This window comes from Coffea eugenioides, chromosome 3 (assembly GCF_003713205.1).
Source record: "Coffea eugenioides isolate CCC68of chromosome 3, Ceug_1.0, whole genome shotgun sequence".
NCBI classification, from domain to species: domain Eukaryota; kingdom Viridiplantae; phylum Streptophyta; class Magnoliopsida; order Gentianales; family Rubiaceae; genus Coffea; species Coffea eugenioides.
Genome location: NC_040037.1, coordinates 4,040,549 through 4,060,617, shown reverse-complemented (window position 1 = coordinate 4,060,617; position 20,069 = coordinate 4,040,549). Strand labels below are relative to the sequence as shown.

At 33.1% G+C, this 20,069-nt stretch overlaps 1 protein-coding gene across 1 annotated transcript; it reads right to left on the bottom strand.

Moving 5' to 3' along the window:
- Positions 1 to 7,331: 7,331 nt before the first annotated feature.
- LOC113765023 (putative calcium-transporting ATPase 13, plasma membrane-type) lies at positions 7,332 to 10,470 on the bottom strand. Its single transcript, XM_027309074.1, has one exon. It carries the CDS (start codon positions 10,468 to 10,470, stop codon positions 7,405 to 7,407), a length of 3,066 nt encoding a protein of 1,021 aa, XP_027164875.1. The 3' UTR covers positions 7,332 to 7,404.
- Positions 10,471 to 20,069: the final 9,599 nt, after the last annotated feature.

Below are 20,069 nucleotides of genomic sequence, written 5' to 3'. Positions count from 1 at the left end.
TATTGATTTTTTTTTTTTTTTGTGGGGGACAAAAAGAGGTAGTTTTGAACGTTGTCAGTTTATTCTTGAGTATCAGATTGATGTCACTGCCTGTATTTATACATATTTGAGATAGAGAGGAAATAGCACTTTCCTTCGAATTTACCGTGTTTGATCACCACCACTGAGGAGGAAACATGGACGAAGTTTCGTCCATTCCCTCGTATATATATTTTTTATGTAGCAAATTAGTGATCGTCTCTTTTGGCTTCTCTCTTCTGTTCTGTAGCTATTTGTCAACCTGAGTTTTGGTTCCTGGCAGTTGTTATGGGGATAAGACATTAATGATTTCACCAATCTTATTATGTTTTCATCGTCAGCAGAAAAGTCGCTGTCTTTGTACGATACCCCTCGTCACAACATCACTATATATATAGCGTCAGCTTCTACGAGTCATGCATCATGGATCTGCATGCCTCAACATACGGAAGTCTCTGTATAATTCTGCTGGTTGATTAACATACTATGTAATTAAGGTGGCATTACTAACTTTCAAGCTTTTTATTTGTTACAGAAAAAAAATCCCTTTCCTTGTTCGCAAAATTCAATTCTTTTTTACTTTCTTTGCTCCCCTTATAAGGTTCAAAATTTTCCTTAAACAACAACGACAACAATAAAAGTAGTAGTGAATGACCTCTTTTCTTCCTGGATGACAATGCTGCAAATTCTTGCACTAAAGTAATTTTTGCCGATGCCTCGAAGGAATTACTTGCTCATAATGGGACCAATCATCTTGGAATCATTAGGCACTGTAATATGACTTCTTTGAATGTGTAGCAACTTAATTACGACTTCTTCAAATATAGCTGTCGACTGGCCTTTGATGAATTCGTGTAGGAGCTGTCGCAGTAGCAAGGATTCTTAAAAAGTTTCACAACTTTGATTGGCCCAAAAAAAAAAAAAAATAAGAATAAATAGCCTACCTATACTTACTATAATAGCATCGCGCGCGACTCAATATTACAATGTTGAGAATAGCAAGCTATCGTCTTTGAAACTGAATAACTAATTAAAGACCAAACTTGGAACAGCTTTATGTTAAGTACTGTGATCAGAATAAGCTGTCAGCCTGTCATTATGAAATTACGGGCCATTTAGAATGCTATTTTTTGAAGTTTTTATTGAAAATTGTAGTATGGCGATTTGATGTATGTCAATGACGGAGCCAAGGGGTGGAGGGAGTCATAGCCCTTTCTAAGTTTTGAAAATTTTAATGCATAATATGGAAATATATGTGTAAAACAAAGTTGACCCCCTTAATTTTTTACAATGTTAGTTTATATTATGAAATTTCAAAAGCCTAAATATATGATTTGATGATCCATAGTAAATTGACCTAATTTGATATATTATAATAAAACGACCTAATACATAATTATCAATGGGTTAAAACAAAAATAATTACTTTATTGGCGCATATATAAATATACAACTTAATCCAATTGATTAGATTTGTTCTCACTCATCTTCCTGTATCAACTGCAACTACAGAATGGATATTTCTGATTATGAAGATAATCAAGACAAAAGCTCCGAAATAAGCTCAAAGATAATTTATTGAAAGATTGGTTAACTGTGTACATAGAAAAGAAAGTTGTTGAAAAATTTAGTATTGATTTAATCATAGATGAATTTAGTTCTATGAAAGAATGTAAATCTCATTTTACTTTTAAGAAAAGAGGTTCAAATTTCAAGGTATGTGAACATAACAGCTATCTTTTTTTAATTGAAAATAGTCATTTTTATATTACATAGTTATATATATATATATATATATATATTGCATAGGTGACATATTGGAGTATCTTATCATAATGTGTAACTTGGGTGGTTTGTGATGTTATAAAATATTTAATCAAAGGTTATTTCTTGTCTTAATTTTTGTTATGACTATGTTGTGTATTATAATATAGAAATACCTTTATAATTAATGTTAACATTTGATGTTTTTAGATGTCATATATTTGAATAGATGAAAATTATTTTGATTTTTAGACGTCATATATTTAAATAGATGAAAATTATTTTGAACATAACATATTAAGATAATTTTGTTAGGAAAAATTTTGGCCCCTAGAAAAAAAGTTTTGGCTCCGTTACTGTTGTATGGGAAGTAAAAAAGTGATTGAAAAAGTTTTAAAAAAATGCCTTCAATTGCGGATTGAATACGGAAGTTTCCTAGGAATTACGCTGAGGTAACAGAACCCTTCCCTAGCTTTAGTTTCCTTTTTGCACAAGTTTTCTTGGCTCGAATGGAAATTTGACTTGTTTTCCACCTATGCTTATCATGTCAATGCATACTGTTGTCTCATCCAAATTTGCTTCATCTCATGTTAATTTCAAGGGATAATTTCAGAAACCTCTCCTGAGGTTTCTTGAAATATCACTAAGCTCCCCTCACATTTTGGAAATCTCTCTTACCACCCCTGATTGATTGTGGGGTCAGAAGTCACACTGAAAATTCATCAGTTGCCAATAATACCCTTGTATTTGATGTGCTCTTATGCATCAGTCACACTATTATTTGTACCTATGCCAAGTACTTATATGCATTCCCAGTCCCAATGAACGACTAAAAGACATATGTTTTGGTACTTGCTTGGGAATTGCAATTTACTCTTGCCAAGTATGCTCTGCTTCTATCCACAGATCTTGGAACTTGATGACTTTTTACCTTGATTTGTATGGAATTTTCTAACTCGAACCGGAATGCTGTGCTTTTTTTCAACTCTATGACTCGGATTCCTTACCATTATGTATGGAATTTTAGCTGTTGTTTTCCAATGAACTTAGCAGTAAAATATTGTTGTACTTAAGGAAAATACCACCTGTGTGCTTTATGAAGCTTTCTGTAATGCAAAAAATCTGGGGGGCATTGGTATGAAGTAACAAATCTTGCAGCTTCATTGATTGGAAGACTCCTGAGCTAATTAGGCATATTGTTAGGTAATACTTAAAATTTCGAATTTAGGGTTTATGAAATGGATGCATTTAATTAAGTAACTAATTAAACTAATTAAATTACCTGCGAGTATTACTTTCACATAATTAATTTATGTTAAATACAAAACCTACCAGTTTCCCTTTTGTAAAAATATGAATGTAATACTTTTTGAATTTTACTTACAATCATTTGTATATTTAATATAAATTAAATGATTCAGAATAAAATGTTCATAAATAGTTATTACTTTGTTCGTGTAATAGAGGAAACCCGTAAAGAGCTGATATGTCATGGGCAATTTCTTTTTTTTTTTTTACTTTCACGTATTTAATTTATGTTAAATACAAAACCTACTAGTTTTCTTTTCGTAAAAATATTAGTATATCACTTTTTAAATTTTACTTACAAACATTTATGTATTTAACATAAATTATATGATTCAGAGTAAAATGCCTATAAATAACTAGTACTTTATTCATCTAATAAAAGAAACCCGTAAAGAGCTAGTAAAAAGTGGGTAATTTCTTTTTTTGCTTTCACGTATTTAATTTATGTTAAATACAAAACCTACTAGTTTCCCTTTCATAATAATATTAGTGTAACACTTTTTGAATTTCACTTATAAATATTTATGTATTTAATATAAATTAAATGATTCAAAGTAAAATGCTCATAAATAGCTAGTACTTTATTCATATAATGGAAGAAACTTATAAAGAACTGGTATGTTATGGACAATTTTTTTTTACTTTCAAATACTTCATTTATATTAAATAGCCAACATGCTAGTTTTCCTTTCATAAAAATATTTGTGTAACGGCTTTTGAATTTTATTTGCAAATATTTATGTATTTAACATAAATTAAATGATTCAGAATAAAATGCCCATAAAAACCTGGTACTTGGTTCATGTAATAGAGAAAAGCCATAAAGAGTTGGTACTTTATGGGATATTTCTTTTTTAAAAAATATTTAATTTATGTTAAATAGATAACCTACTAGTTTTTTTTCATAAATATTTAATTTATGTTAAATAGCGTATTTTCGAAATGTGTTTTTTTGGTGACATCAAAAAATGCATTCTACTAATGCGTTATTTAACCAATTTTCCCTATTTAAATAAATTTATAAAAATTAAAATAACGTATTTGAAAATTATATTTTTATTTGGAAGAACGCATTCTTTGGATGCATTTTTTACCCTTTGGAAAGAGACTAAAAAATCGCCACCCTTTAGGAAGTTAGTTTGAAAACTCCCTCTTTTTGGGAATTTACTCCTCCATCTGCCTTACTTTTCTAGCGGACACCCTCACCTTTAATACCGCTGGAAGCACTCAAAGTAGCCGTTGCATGTCCAACGGTCATGCAACAGTGCTCATGCCCGAAAAATACTCTCCAATTCACATTTTCCACCTACTGCAACTTTCTTATGTCATTGCTATCAGTCAAACTAAGGGTATGAAGGGAACTAAAATACTCTCCCTCCTCCAAAATGCATTTTCTATTGTTACTTTTGCTTAGAGGGGCTGACATTGTTAAGAAAATGTCAATTCAGAGGGTGGTAAGAGAGATTTCCAAAATGTGGGGGGAGCTTAGTGATATTTCAAGAAACCTCAAGGGAGGTTTCTGAAATTATCCCTAATTTCAATTCATCTACTGTGTCAATACAAAAAAAATATAATTCTACATAAAGTGTAGGATCATTTCGTACTGAATTTCCAGCAAATTTGTTCGAGAAAAACCTGGCTGGGGAAATTTACATGCTTCTCATTCTTAAAGGTTAACAACATAATTAGTTCTTGAGAAAAAAAGAACAAATCTTGAAAGTTGTTTAGCCCAATTATACACAGTTTCCTTGTTCTTTTATCTCCCTTAACATATACTACTAGCATACATAAATTGCATAGCCAGTTTAACTTAGTAATGGAACTTCAATTTCCTTATACTATATAAGAATGAGTTTAGGGCTTGAATTTCAATAGCAAGGGGTGGGATTTTTTTGGAAATATGAGAGTGTTTGAAGTGCAATTAGAGTATTGAATATGAGTCATTATAACTAATTTAATTTTGTTGTAATTACTTGGATGTCCTTTTAAACATTTAAAGCTAGGGGTAAGTTTGATACGTGACATTATTTGATATCGATTAAACATTGGGTACAACTGAATTCAGTCTGTGTTTTAGTGAAATTACATAAAAGCCCTTATAATCATTTAATTGTATTAACATCTAAGTCTTTTAATTTCTTAAAGCCTTTCTCATCAGTTATTTGCAAAGTTATGATATATAGATGTTAAGACACAATTAATGTCAATTAGTAGAGAAGTCTGATTTTTTGGCCGTTATCATAGTACCCCCATCTATTCAAATTCATTTCATTTGCTTATAGGTTTTGTTCCACCACAGTCATGCAGCATATTGAATTCGGATGTTGTTATATTAGCTACTCTTCCTATTTTGCAACACCTTTTTCAATAGGTATGTTTTCTTTAACCAATCTAATTTTTTTGTTGTAAAAATCTGTAATATTGCAAGTTGTATATGTAATAATTTTTTAGTATTTTAATTCAATTGCTCATGTTAGGCAAACTTGATAAGGAAGAGACCACATTTGTTAATTGTTATTTATGGTTTAAAATAAGTTTATCATCATAAATTTTCTCATTTATAGATTGCATCTACTTCTTTTGTTGTTTTAACTATTAGTTTGGGTAATTTTCAAATTGTTTGCTACTTTATTGACTATTCCATTTAGACAATTTTTCACTTCATCTGATTTGTCAATATGTTTAACTATCTACTTAAAACTATTTGGCTACAAATCTAAAGTATGTACCTCATTACTTATAATTATTTTTCTTAAATTGAGTGGATTAAGATGCTTTAGTACTTTTTTGAGGTAATTATTCCTCTAAATTATCATGTTAGTTGTTGTATATCTTTGCAACTAACACAAAACTAATATTTCGTGATTGTAACCCGTATAAAGAAGGAGATGCTTTGCTATATATCCTAAATCATACAATAAATTATAATTAATTGCTTGCTCAATGTGAAGGCCTCACGATGATATATGTCCTTGGAATCAATATAAATTCAAGAATTTGGCTTGCAAGAATCGAAATTCTAGTAGCAATGATTTCTTCAAGTATGCTAATTGTTCAAATCTCACTTATATGACAAGATAATGTAGTGGATTGCCCTCATATCAAGATCAAATTCAAACTAAATAACAAATTTTAATATCCTTAAAGTGCATGAGCAGATATAAATAGGTCTTTTATTATACTAGATTAGATGTAAAATAGTTGATCGTATCTTATAATTATGTTTTATTGCATATTATATATTTTTAACTCAATATGTAATTTATGATTTTTTTTATTTAATATCAGTCATACTTCAATCCTTATACTAGAAAATGCCAAATAATAATTATTAACCATCTTTAATTATAGGCAGTAAACTCCCACGCGTTGCGTGGGCTTTTCCTCCTAGTGCTCATTATAAGTTTTAATTTTGGATCAATCTTTCCAACACTGTCAATGTATACACTAACAGATTTAGATACATGTCACATTATCTCAATTGAATTTATATATGTAGCATGCATCTAAATCCGCTAAGATAATATTGACCGTGTACAAAACATTTGTCCTTTAATTTTACCATTTTTGTCTTAAAGTTGTTGTTCCTTGAAATTCTGTAATCGCGTGGTGGCTACTTCTTCTTCGCTACATATCAATGGGGTTGGGTTTGAGAAACATCTCAGTCTTTAGACGTCCAAAATGATTTGTCCAAGTCATTGAACCACGTTGGGCCCAAATTCGTCAATTTGACTTATGGATATTTGCAGAAAATCATTAATTAGTTTGCTTATGAATATTGCGAATAGCTCAAGAAGTAAGAATTTGTAATATGTATCCCAATGTTATATTATAGTGGAGTCTAATCATTTTCTAAACTAACAAATCAGCATAAACTACTACGAAACTTTGTGATATTGCAACTTGCCTGCTGTTTTCCTAATAACAATAGTAGAAGTTGTTTGATTTATTGGTAAGTGTAAATATTGAACTCTGCAAGAATTTACTACAAAAAGTACATTACAGAAGCAAACTACAGAAGATATTAAAACGAAACTTTGAGCACGCTACTCCATTTTACATGCATTTGAAGCTGTTTTTCTTTGGGAAAAAAAAAAGCTTATAAGAGACTTGTATTGAATCTTAAAATGAGTTTATGCTATTCATTCATCAAATCACTATTTACAAGCAGCAAACTAACAAAATATCCAGCTAATAATTATCCTAAAAATCTTAACAAAAACTACGTACTTGATAACAAATCAATATGATTTTTTGGTCAACAAATATTCTTATTCTTCTGCTAGTAAAATCTATAGGAAAAGTTGACATGTTTCAACGAATTTCTTCCACTTGAGAATTGAGATAGCTGAACACTGGCCTGTCCGGAACAGGCATGCACTTGACAATCCAGCCAATTGGCCAGGATGCAGCTGCAATTCCTATACAAGCTCCCCATTGCCCCCAATTCAACCTCTCTGTATTAGCAAATCTCTTCAAAAATTCCACCATCACCACTTGAAGAATAATTGTTACTCCAATAATTCCCAAGAACAACTTGTTCCTGTGTATCCCCTCAAACACATTCTTACTCTCAAGTTTCCTTGCGTTGAACTCGTTGAACACTTGGCAAAGAACAAAAGTGTTGAAGATCAACGTAGCGTTTACCTTTTCGCTAACACCAAAGATTGATTTTCCTTTGAACTGTAATGTCAGCAAAACTGCTATCTGATACAAGGCTTGAGACATTAAGTTCCTCCACATGGTGTTGGTGATGAGGGGCTCGGCACGCCCCACTGGAGGCTTGTCCATGAGATCCTTTGTTGGTCTTTCTGTTGCTAGTGCTAAGGCTCCAAGAGTATCCATGATGAGATTTACCCACAAGAGTTGAACCGCTGTTAATGGTACTTCTCCAGCTGAGATTGCTGCTACAAAGTTGATCACTAGAGCTGCCACATTCACTGTGAGTTGGAACTGAATAAATTTCTGGATATTGCTGTACACACATCTTCCCCATGTAAGCACTGTGGCAACAGAAGCAAAATTGTCATCCAAAATGACAATATCTGAACTCTCCTTGGCGACTTCAGTGCCCTGAATCCCCATAGAAAGTCCTATATCAGCTTCTTTCAATGCTGGCGCGTCGTTTGTTCCATCTCCAGTCACCGCTACAACATGACCTTTCTCTTTTAAGCATTTCACCATGAGATGCTTGTCAAAAGGAGACGATCTCGCCATTACAACAATTTTATCAACTTTTTCCATCCGTTCCTCATCTGTGTAGTTGCGAAATTCAACACCTTCTACCACCAATTCATCGTTAGCCTCAAGATCGGGCTGAAGTATTCCACATTCAGTGGCTATTGCTCTTGCAGTGAAGACATTGTCGCCAGTGATCATTTTGATCTTCACACCAGCATATTGACAATCTTCCACAGCTTTCTTCACACCGGGGCGACAGGGATCCTTTAGGCCTACAATCCCCAAAAGGATCAAGTTTCTGTCTTCTAATGTTTGCTGTATTTCTCCACTGGCATCATTGGCTTCTGTTATTTGCTTGTGAGCAAATGCAATGCATCTCAGACTGCTGGCAGCCATGCCCTGTATTATTTCTTCAAATTTCTTCCTCTCAAGATGATCAAGTAATGTGACTTCTCCTTCAAGGTTGTAGTAATGCGAGCACATTGCTAGTATCATTTCAGCAGCTCCTTTCCAGTGGACATGAGTCGAGTTATCCACCATTTTCTTCATCAACACTCCACTTCTTTTCTTCTGTGAATTGAATGCTTCGACATGAAGAATGGAGCAATTCTGTTTTACTCGCTCCATGTCCATATTTAATTCCATCACAGCCCAAGACAGAATTGCTTTCTCAGTAGGACTTCCTGAGAACTCGAGGCCCTCAGTTCCTAAATTAATCGACCTATAAACACTTCCTGTTGTGTTTAGGCTCACAGCTTCACGAAGCAATTTAAGAACATTGGTTGAGATAGAAAGGTAGCTATCTTTCTCTACTGATTCCTTGCCCAGCCAAAATTTTGTTACTGTCATTCTATTTAGAGTAAGAGTACCTGTTTTGTCTGTACAGATGGTTGTAGCAGAGCCCATTGTTTCACAAGCAGAAAGCTTTCTCACCATTGCTTGATCAGCCATCATTCTCTTCATCGAGTAAGCAAGTGTAAGTGTTACAGCCAGAGGCAAACCTTCTGGAATTGCAACAACTACAATTGTTACGGCTGCAGCAATAATTTTCACCACAGCATTGATCACATCATCAGCCTTTGTTTTGCTGCCATTGTACTCCTTGATTCCATTTGCGTCCTTTGTATGACCAGTGAAGTAGCGAACTAATAGCACCAAAAGAACTAAGAAAGCAACTGCTAAACCAACTTTACCAATTGCTGAAGTTAGCTTATTGAGGCGCGATTGAAGAGGAGTTTTCTCATTGGAGTCCTGGCTAACAGAGCTCATCATTTCCCCCCAAGTTGTGTTCATTCCAACAGAAGTAACAAGCATCTGACCATATCCATCGGCTACTTTGGTACCAGAAGTCAAGAATGGATTCTGGTTTTGATTAACTTCTAGATGATCACTTTCTCCAGTCATGCTTGATTCATCAATGCGTAAGGAATGCCCCTCCAAGAATAATCCATCAGCAGGTACCTGATCACCAATCTTCAAGCGAACAACGTCTCCGACAACAATTTCAAAGATTGAAATTTGCTGTCTCCTGCCATTTCTCACAACTTCAACTGGGATATTGCTGCTGACCTTGGAAAGCTTCTCAAATTGCCGGCTCTGCCTAAAATTACTGATAGCTGAAACAGAAATGACAAGAAAAACAGCAACAAATATACTTCCACCATCATACCATCCTTCTTTTGGACCATTCTCTTTTATGCCAAAACTAAGTGATAATGCAGCACATGCCAAAAGAATGGCAATTGTAGGATCTTGAAAAGCTTCCCAAACAAAATGGAAGAATCCCTTTTTGGGAGGCTTACGATATGTGTTGCTACCAAAGGCTTCAATTCTGCGTAAAATATCTTCGGCATCATGACCATTTAATCCATGCTGAACTTCAGTATTGAGAGAAGTAGCTATACCTTGAATACCACCTAATTGGTCAAGCTGACCAAGGCTTTTCTCCTTGACAAGCTTTGTTAGAGTTGTCTGATCAACCTTGCAAGGGCAGGGATGAACTTCGGCAATATCGATAGTAACCGTGTCTGAAGGTACTGGTAAAATCTTGCTCTTTCTACGACTTGGAACATTTTTGAAGGCCCTTGAACAACATATGGTCAGAAAAGCAGAGCCCCATTTCTTTTTGGTATTGTTCAGTTTACTAAGGTGCACAACCAGGTTAATGCAGGACAAATTTGCATCAACTATTGAAGGCATAATTTCGAAAGCCAATGATAGCTGCTAAGTAAAAGAATGTTGAGATTTTCTATCTCACACAAGATAAAAGGAGAGCCAATGTACAAAGTATAAATGTAGGCAAGATAAAAGCTCACTGTAGGTTCACGATTTCAACCAATTTGACTGACTGCATGAAAAGATTTTAGAAAAACTGTTGCATGAGTTGGTTGATGCAATATTCGGTGGCTGCCTCTATTTATATTGCATATTATGCATGAAGCATCTGGTACGACGTTTCTTTCTTGTCCGAAGGTCTAATCCATGGGGCCTAGCAAACAAATAGTTCAAATGTAATGAGCATAATTGACTTTAAAAGTGAAAGAAAAGGAAGATGAGGAAAACTGAAAAGAGCTGGAATTTACTGGTAATAATTCCAAATAGTGGTTGGGAATTTATGCAAAATGTCTAAGAAATATTCCACGTTAAGAATGCGAGGATAAGAATAATAGAATGAGAACATTGCAAGGGAAAACTCAATGAACAAGTCTGAAAAGTACTAGGAAATGCACCGCCAGTGGCTTGGGGCGCGTGCGGTTGTAATGTGTTCGAAGTTACTTAACCTAAAGCATAATTGACAAAGTCAAAGAAGCGAGTGTACGCGCCAACGCGGCAGAGCGAGTTTCTGTTTCTGCCCGGCCTGTGTTTGGATAGCCAAATAATGGTAAGAAATTATTTGCTTACATTATAGATATAATTTTTAAAATATTTTTTTATCTTCTCAATTATTATTTTTTATTTTATATACATCATATCACAAAAAATGCTACAGTAATTATTTCAAATAATATTTTATTCAAACGCATTATTCATTTATTTATTTAATTTTTTTTTCTTGTTTGGGAGATAATTTTCCTTAGGAGGTCTCTTAAAAAGATTGAACAAGCGAGTAATCATTGACAAAAATCACCCTTCAATTAAATTTATTATTCTCATATAAAACTTAACGTATCATTTACTTTTTGGTTTGGGGTCTTAATGCTTTTTGTTGGAAATTGCTTAGAAGAAGCATTTAGACCCCAAACCAAGAAGTGCCATCAGCGTGTCCTAGATTTACCCCCGTCAGTTTTACATGTACCTAATTTAAATACCTTTCTAACCTAATTTTACCTTTAAAAAATAAATTAACACTGGAGCCACTTTCAAATGAGTGGGACACAATAAGCCAACCACCAATCGAGCAAGAAGCATTCGGACACCGCACCATTAGCGTGTCTTAGTCTCTTAGGAATATAAACATTAAACCAGCAGGATAGATTGATTTCCCACATCAGTTTTGCATGTCGGGAATGTTGCCAGATTTTCATGTCTTACCAATCGAGCAGAAGTTTTGGATTTTGCACACCCCTACAGGGTAGATTTACCACGTCAGTTTTACATATCGGCCTTTCTGGCAGATGTTGTTTACCTATTACCGACATCTGCATTAACTAAAACTCCCAACTTTCTCATTGATCCCAATTTGTTTACAAATGTAACGTCTTTAGATCATCTAAGTTTTTGAGTCATAACAATGGTTAGTCAATAGTTCCCATGCAAACTATTTGAAGCCTGTTGTCATTTTCACTGGCATATAGTCATAAAATGCTCCAAAAAGCCAATTATTTTGGCCTCTTAATTCAGAAGCTAATCTCATGTACCTTCCGATGTAAACTAACTAGTGAAGATTCTAACCACCAACAAGAATTTATACTAGTTGGAAATGACCTGGGAAACTTCAGCCTTCTTACGATGCATTTATATGTGTGCTCATTGAGAAGAATCAAGTGGCAAATGTTATGCTTCTTCCAGGGGATCATTTGGAGTGTCAGCACTGAGGATAAGATCGGGACCATTTGATTGACTTCTGGTTTGAGTTGGCTTCACTCCTCCTAAATGCCATGAAAAGACAGAGGAATATTAAAAGACCATACTAGGTTGTTGTTAGAACATTCGTATGCCCACTAGGGCTGCAAATGTGTCAAATTTAAGTAAATACTATCACAGTTTGAACTTGAGTTCGAATCTAATCAAGATTAAAGAAAAAGAAAAAAATACTTCTTTTTTTTTAACATTAGTAAAATAAACATTTTATTTGGGAAATAATAATGGTACGAAAAACCTACATGTAATTTCACTATTAATTAAAAAAAGTTTTATTTAACATATGGTACAGTACAGAACTGGCTTGACAAGCCAATGGACAAAGCGTCCCTATACTTGGAGCCGGACTCAGACGAACTTGTTAAGTCAATTTGAGTTCAAGCTTTGACTAAGTCGGTTCCCGGTAACTCAATTTGCTCGCAACCTCGTATACGTCCATAGAATTGGAAAGGGACATTCTTGTAATGCAATGTCCTTGAGTCAACAATTTTTGGTTTCTTGAAAACTCACTTGCCAGTTCCCAGTAACTCAGTTCTTTTTTTAATGAACCTTGTATATGTTTACAGAATTCAAAAGGGCCATTCTTGTAAAGAAAAGTCCCGAGTCAACAATTTTTGAGTTTCTTGCAAACTCACTTGCAAATTCCAAAGAGACTCTCTGAGAGTGCTGATGGTTGTGGATATAAAATATATAGCACACGCAAGTAAAGATGATGTAAAGGGTAGGACGTAGTTTGAGTGTTTCAGCATCCCCGTAAGCTACTTTGTCACTGGTCGTCAAAGAAACAGACTTTCCACTCCTGCGAAGATTTTGGAGCAGATAATTCGCATCAGCATGGTGAGGTAAGCACTTCGCGAAATGAGTAGAGTAATTTTGGGTGCAAGACTTGGTAAGAGGTATATAAGGTCGCAGGCTCATTGGTCTTTCTACCCGAGAGTCAGCCAAGATTAGTGAAAAGGCAGTGTCAAACTGTTAAGATTGTCCATTAATGAACGATGCAATTTTGCCCTCTTCTGCCCTTTTTTTAAGTTTTTACTCATCACTAAAACGGGAATGGGTCTGCAAGACTCTCAAATATAACTTGTGGCTTTGTCCAAGGGAAAAAAAATGTAAAGAAAATATGCAATTATATCAAGGGTATTTATACAAACTTTTTGACAACATGTATAATTAGATGTACACCAAAAAAAAAATAATTAGTGGAGAAGCCGATATAAATATACTCTCAAATGTACAAAATTGCACTGTGTTTGTTAATTAATCATTCTAGTGCGCTCTTTTCACACATTTTCCAATGTAATAAGTGAAATCATCACCAAAAGATGCTGTGAAACTACGAAATAAGTTTTATCGGCTGTACGGGGCAATTGTAAGAGAAAGTGAAAAGAAACTTTGAAGAAAAAAATGTGTGATTTCTTAAAGCTTTAAAAAAGGTTGTGCAAGTGGCTTGCAAAATCTATGTCTAGGAAAAAAGATACACTTTCTGAACTTTGTTGAAGTATTTCCCTCAACTTCTTTTTTTTTTTTCATTATTTTTGTTGGAACAATCGTTTGAATCATTCACTATACAAGGAAATCAACATCTTGGAGCTCTGCAAGTACTCTTAGATTTCCATACCGGATGGCATTAGCCAGCAAGTCCCGGGGATTGCCTTCCAAATGATTTCTCACGAAAGCAACTACAATTCCACCAACATATCTTATCATGGGTTCTCTGGACATCCCTTGTTACACATGCAATATATGGACTTCATTCGAATCCCTGGAGCGCCATCATCTAGCATGTCAAATAACAGACAACCAATGGGTTATCCGTTGGAGTTTGATATTGATTGGTGATGGATAATTCAATGGGATTTAATAAGAAGATCATAAAAATCCAAAACTACTATATATATATATATATATATATATATCTACCTTATATATAAGAAGAACGCCAAGTTACTGTAACAGCCCATCTTTTTTATACATATATTGCATATATTTTTGACAAGTGGAATCTTGGTCATTTTAGCTAAATTTTTCCTTCCTTTTTTTGATTCAATTGGGCCAAAAGCATTAAAATGTTTTTTGTCTTTCACAAAATCAACTCCATCTCTTCTTCTTCTTCTTACAACACTACTGTCATTCCTCACCTTTTTTATTTTTTATTTTTTAAAACTAATCTAACTAAGATTGTTGCCATGTTCTTTTTTTTTTTCGTCGAGATGATTAGCTACTTAGCAAAGAGAAGTCTTTATTATTTTTTTGATCCCATTTTACACATTTTCTTTTCTTCTTTTTTTTCATCTCTAATCTTTCATGTTTGCTCTATTTTTCGATCATAATGTTATAGCCAACCGGTATTTGTTTGTTAAATTTATAGGATGATGTTTTTATTTGGTATTTCTTCATGGATAAAAGGTGAAATATTAAATTATGTAAAAAGATCTTAGAATGCATTTTATACCAGCGATCATCTTCTATGAAGAATAAAACAAAAATTCATTCTTTTCTTTTCTTCTCCCAAAATTTGATTTCCCATTTCACATTTTTTTTCCTTTTCTTTGTTTTTTGGTTACATTTTGTAATTATCTACAATTTTGTGTATTTTTTTAGGAGAAAGATATATCATGTGATGCTTCGACCAAGATAAATTTAGCAAGGCATTCTTCTACCTCTGTTTTACTCTATTTTTTTCTTTCCCCCACCCCCCTTTTGCAATTACTTTATGGTCTATTCAATTTAATTGAAAGATTCAATAAGATTTTGTATATATTTAAACTAATGTTAATTTTTTTTGTTTTTTAATTAGTCAAGTGTTGTAGTATCAATTGGGTTGGCATACAAGGATTGTAGTTGGTGATGGAAGTCACAATTGAGACTTTCAGCCTAGAGTATGACTTGATAAAAAATTGTTGGAAAATTCAACTTTGATTAGGAAGATGTTTTGCAATAAAAAAAATGGTTTAGTTCTAATTTGTATATGTAGATCTAGAAACATAGCAATTTATATTTTTATCTAACCTTACTATTTATATTCTAGAGTTGCAGGATAATGTTGTCACCTTTAAGCGAGATTTAAATAGATGAACTAGCTTTTCCTATCAAAAGAAAGAAAAATGTGAAAGTTTATAGTAAGCTATATTGATGTTAAAAATTGTGCCATATCTTAGTGGTTTTTAAAACTTTTTCTCATTATTAAAGTACTAAAAGTAGTATGACTACTTTTGGATTAGTTACAACTAAAACTATGCTACTATTAATACAACAATGCACTTATAGTGTATTAATTCTCTCTCCTTTTTGGGTATCATCATAATAGTGGTTCAAAAGCTTTATTCAAATCACAATAAATAGGGGAGTTGACTTCATACATGAAATTTCTCTTCACAACAAAATTTGAGGGAAATTTTAAGGGCTACTCCGTATTTTGTTAATTGTATTCCTACAATAAATAAAAACTATATGATAAAAATAATAGTGAAAGTATGATTAACAAAAATGAGAGTTCAAATAATATTTGTCAATTTTAATTGTTTTGATACTCAATTTTCTCTTATATTTCTATTCATTTATCATGTGCCAAAATAATTTGATGTTATGTGTTCCACTAAAATTTCTAAGGGCCCAAACAGTGCTTTGCACAGACCAAGTACCTCTAGAATATATATACGTATGTGTGTGTGTGTGTGTGGGAACATGTGTTTGAATTTCTTTTGGATATATGCTGAAATTGGTAATAGTCGGAGATACAATTTAAATAAAAGTCTCGAATGAAGATAGTTGGGATTAAAAATAGAAGAATGTTGATCTAACTTTTCATAAAAACTTAATTTTTTCTCATGCAAGTTCTATGGCTCTGCTCATGTTTGAGTGGGTAGAGGGACACTCGACGTGTAATCCGAAGCCAGCAAGAGAGTTTAGTAATGAAAATAAAAACTCGTAGGATTACCCAATAAAATTTGATAAAAAGCTCAGGTACACTGGTTAGGATTTGGTTAAATGCACTTTCGCGAGTACCTGATCCCCATCCCTGCGTTTCTCTGTCTCCCTAGCCCGCGGGGATGAGAACCACAAGCCAACAACAGAGTCCCAACATTACAAAAGCAGATGTCAACCAAGTGCGATCAGTTTAGGTGCTACTTTGCTCATTTCAGCCTTCAGGTTAGACATGTTAATATACAACTCTTTTGATCACTTAGCATGGTAGTTTTTTTCTGGGGAAATTTGCACTGGGAAATTAGAATTGCATGTATAGATTGTAGTTTTTATGGGTTTTTTTTAGAACTGTTAATATAATGCATGCTACTGCCCTTTTTGTTGACTTCGTTTCCAAGCCTAGATAAATGTCATAACAATTTCTTAAATACGTAACTGCAAACAGAGAAAAGAAAAAAAAAAATTTTGTGCCAGGGAGTGAGTGAAAAAGCATGGATAAAGAAATTTGAGATTTTCGCTTCATTTGGAGTTTTACATGTTGGAGAACATCTGATCAATTTTAGTGTAGTCGAAAGCATCAAAATTCTCTTTTTCTTGGAACAATTCTGAAACTTCCCTCTCTTTGTATTCATTCAATTAAACATGGGACCATTTCTCCACTTTCTGAGAATAAGTAATCTTCTTCAACAGTGTATGCTTCAAGTTTTCAACACAACAATTTCCTTTCTTCTTCTGTTCTTTCCTTATTTATTTATTTATTGGTGTATTTCTGATGGGTAGGTTGTCATGTTAACCAACATCAATGTTTTAGCATATTTTGTTGGATTGGATTGATATTTGATTATTGGTCTTACGAACTTGGTTCTCTTCTAGGTACCAAGTAAAACATCCAACAATGTTTCACAAAGCATTGGAACAAAACCGACATCCACACATAATCTTTGTTGCAAAGTGAATCTGATGCACCATTGTAAATCTGCACTGAATTAGGTGAGTTTGGATAGGTCTTCCAAAAACTCGTCTGTTTTGGGACGGCATGGAGCAAATTGTCCATTATGATTTGTCAACTGTCTATCCTCTTCCTCCCCTTAAGCTTTCTGTGGGGAGCATCATCGGGAGCGCATGTGTCTTTGATTCTGTCGTCGGCTAATAAGCTAGATCGATCCCGGATAACTATGAAGAAAAAGTGAAGATCTCAACATGGCGAAGCCAAAGAAGAATATGTTTTCACCAAGAACTACTAGTTCTTCAGGAGAATGGTGTGTCTCGGTTCAAGGGAATGTTGGTATAGGGGACCTCAATTGACTCCTTTTACATGGTTAAAAGCTACAGGTCAATGCGATGAATAAATGTCTCGATTAAAGCATGTCAAAACTCAAAACACCTTAAGGAAATAGGATGGTGTAAGGAATCCCAAACACATCTTTTATAGCATTGGAATTAGGTAGGCGTGTCAATAGGTAGGGTTTGGATTGGATCTCTTTGATTCAAATCCAAACTCATTTAATTTAGTTAGATCTAAACTCAGATCCAAACCCTTTTGGATTGGAAAAAGTAAATCCATACCCAAACCCTTGTGAATTGGGATATCCAATGGGTATCTATGGGTATTTTCTGAACATATTAAAGTAAAAATGTATTAAAAATATGTAGAGTTCATAAATAATATAAATGCCATCTAATTTTTGTTTTCAACTTATAAAATTAACATTTAACAAGTTGAATGTAATATTGTGAACTCAAAGAAAGAATTATTATTGACTATTTCTATATGTTTTCAAAGATTCAATTTTATCCACATCTAATGTTTCATTCGTTCGCCTTTATCAATTATTTTTTTCTTAAAAAAATTTGTACCAATTACAATGATAATTAGAATTATTTTTTTAAAAAAAGTAAACAATTATAACATATATAAATATTCAGCCTTATTAAAAAATGTATAATTTTGTACCTCTTTTTCTCATTTAAATCTCAATATTAGTAGATGTCTCGCAATCCAGCACTAAAATAATGAATGAGATAAAAGTCATTTGACTAAAAATCGATGGCAAATAAATAGTAGAATAAGAAAATTTATAAACACGTACTTATTTCTTTTTATTCAATCCAATCATCAGTAGTTACTAATGTTTCAATCATATCTAGAAGCAATTTAGCACGAGTTTCATCAATCATCCAACCACCAACACTAAATGCAAATTCTGATATCATGAAATCTTACTGTATTCGATCCAATAGCTATAAAATATTAGATTATTTTATAAATTTACTAATACATATCTATATATATATTATTTAATTAAATATATATCGATTTGGGTAGGATCTGGTATGGGTCTGGATTTAGATATAAATTTTAGAAAATCAGATCCTACCTAGACTCATGACTCTCTCACAGGGTCAAGGTCTGAATTTAGGTAGGGTCTGGATTTGAGAAATTAAATTCAAACCATACCCAAATATGTTGGATCTAAATTGGATATGGATAAGACCTGATTCATTGACATGCCTAGAATTAGGAAACCACTTATCCACTTCCAGAGTATCCTAGCAGATGATTGCCTACGCAATTAAGAGAGCCTATTGCCCTTTCTAAGTTTCTTCTGTAAAATGGAGACTACTCTTTCATTATTGGTTCTTATGTAGGAATGAAAGAAGAAATTTTTTTTGGAAGTCAAGTAGTCAACCCTTGAGTTTCTATATATATTTCCAATAACCCACTTTTCAAGTAAATTTGTGCGACAAAGTTTAAGGATGATTTCTATTTTTTCTGTTAGGTCCGGTCTTAAGAAATTAACTAACAAGAATAATCGGATTTTTGCCAACTTAATAATGACAATAACAAAACAAATAAATTAAACACAAAAACACAAAAATTTATGTGATTCGATTATATTGACCTACGTCTACAGACAAAAGAGTAGCACATTTATTATAACAAAAAAAGAGTACAAAAGAGAGAGTATAAAATCTTATGAAATATTTCATATGTTCAAAAAACACTTAAAATTGAAAACACAAAAGAGCATAAATAAAAAAAATGTTTAATGACTCAAAGACTCGTAATTTACTCTTTTGGTTTGATGCATAGTTATTAAATCTGGTCTAGGGAGGAACCCGGTGAAAGAAGTGGGTCAACGGGTTATTAGTTCAACCAGTGGGTGAGTGGTCCAATCATGGGTCACTAAATATACTTAAATATTATGTCTCATAATTTTTGATATGGTTGAAACTATAATAAATTATGCTATAGTAAATATTCAGTTAATTCAATTTATTATAAAATCATTAATTCTTATAGGAATTAACAAAACCTAAATTTAATTAGTAATCCACCAAATTTCAAGTATAAAATTTTATCTGAGTGTAATTATCTAGTTTATTTATGAATTTTAAGTGCAAAAGGTTATTAAGAATAATATTTGTCTTTAAAATCAATTATGTAATATGTTATTTTTTAAATCCATTTCATAATTTATAGAATTTAGGGGATAATAAAATTTTATTAAAAGATTCCAAACAAATTTTGTTTTGAAGAAATAAAATAAAAATAAAAGTCTAATATATAATATAGAAGGACTAAGTAAGCACCAAATGGGCTATTGGACTAGTGGTGAGTGTATTTAGCCTTTGTACTTGAGGATCGGTTGAACCGTCGGTCCGTTGAAAAGTCAACGGATTTCTTGCACAAACGATCAAATTACTAACCCAGCCCGGTTTCATGGTCGGTTCACCAGGTTGACTGGTTGAACCATCAGATCGGGTCGAGTTTAATAACAATGGTTTGATGT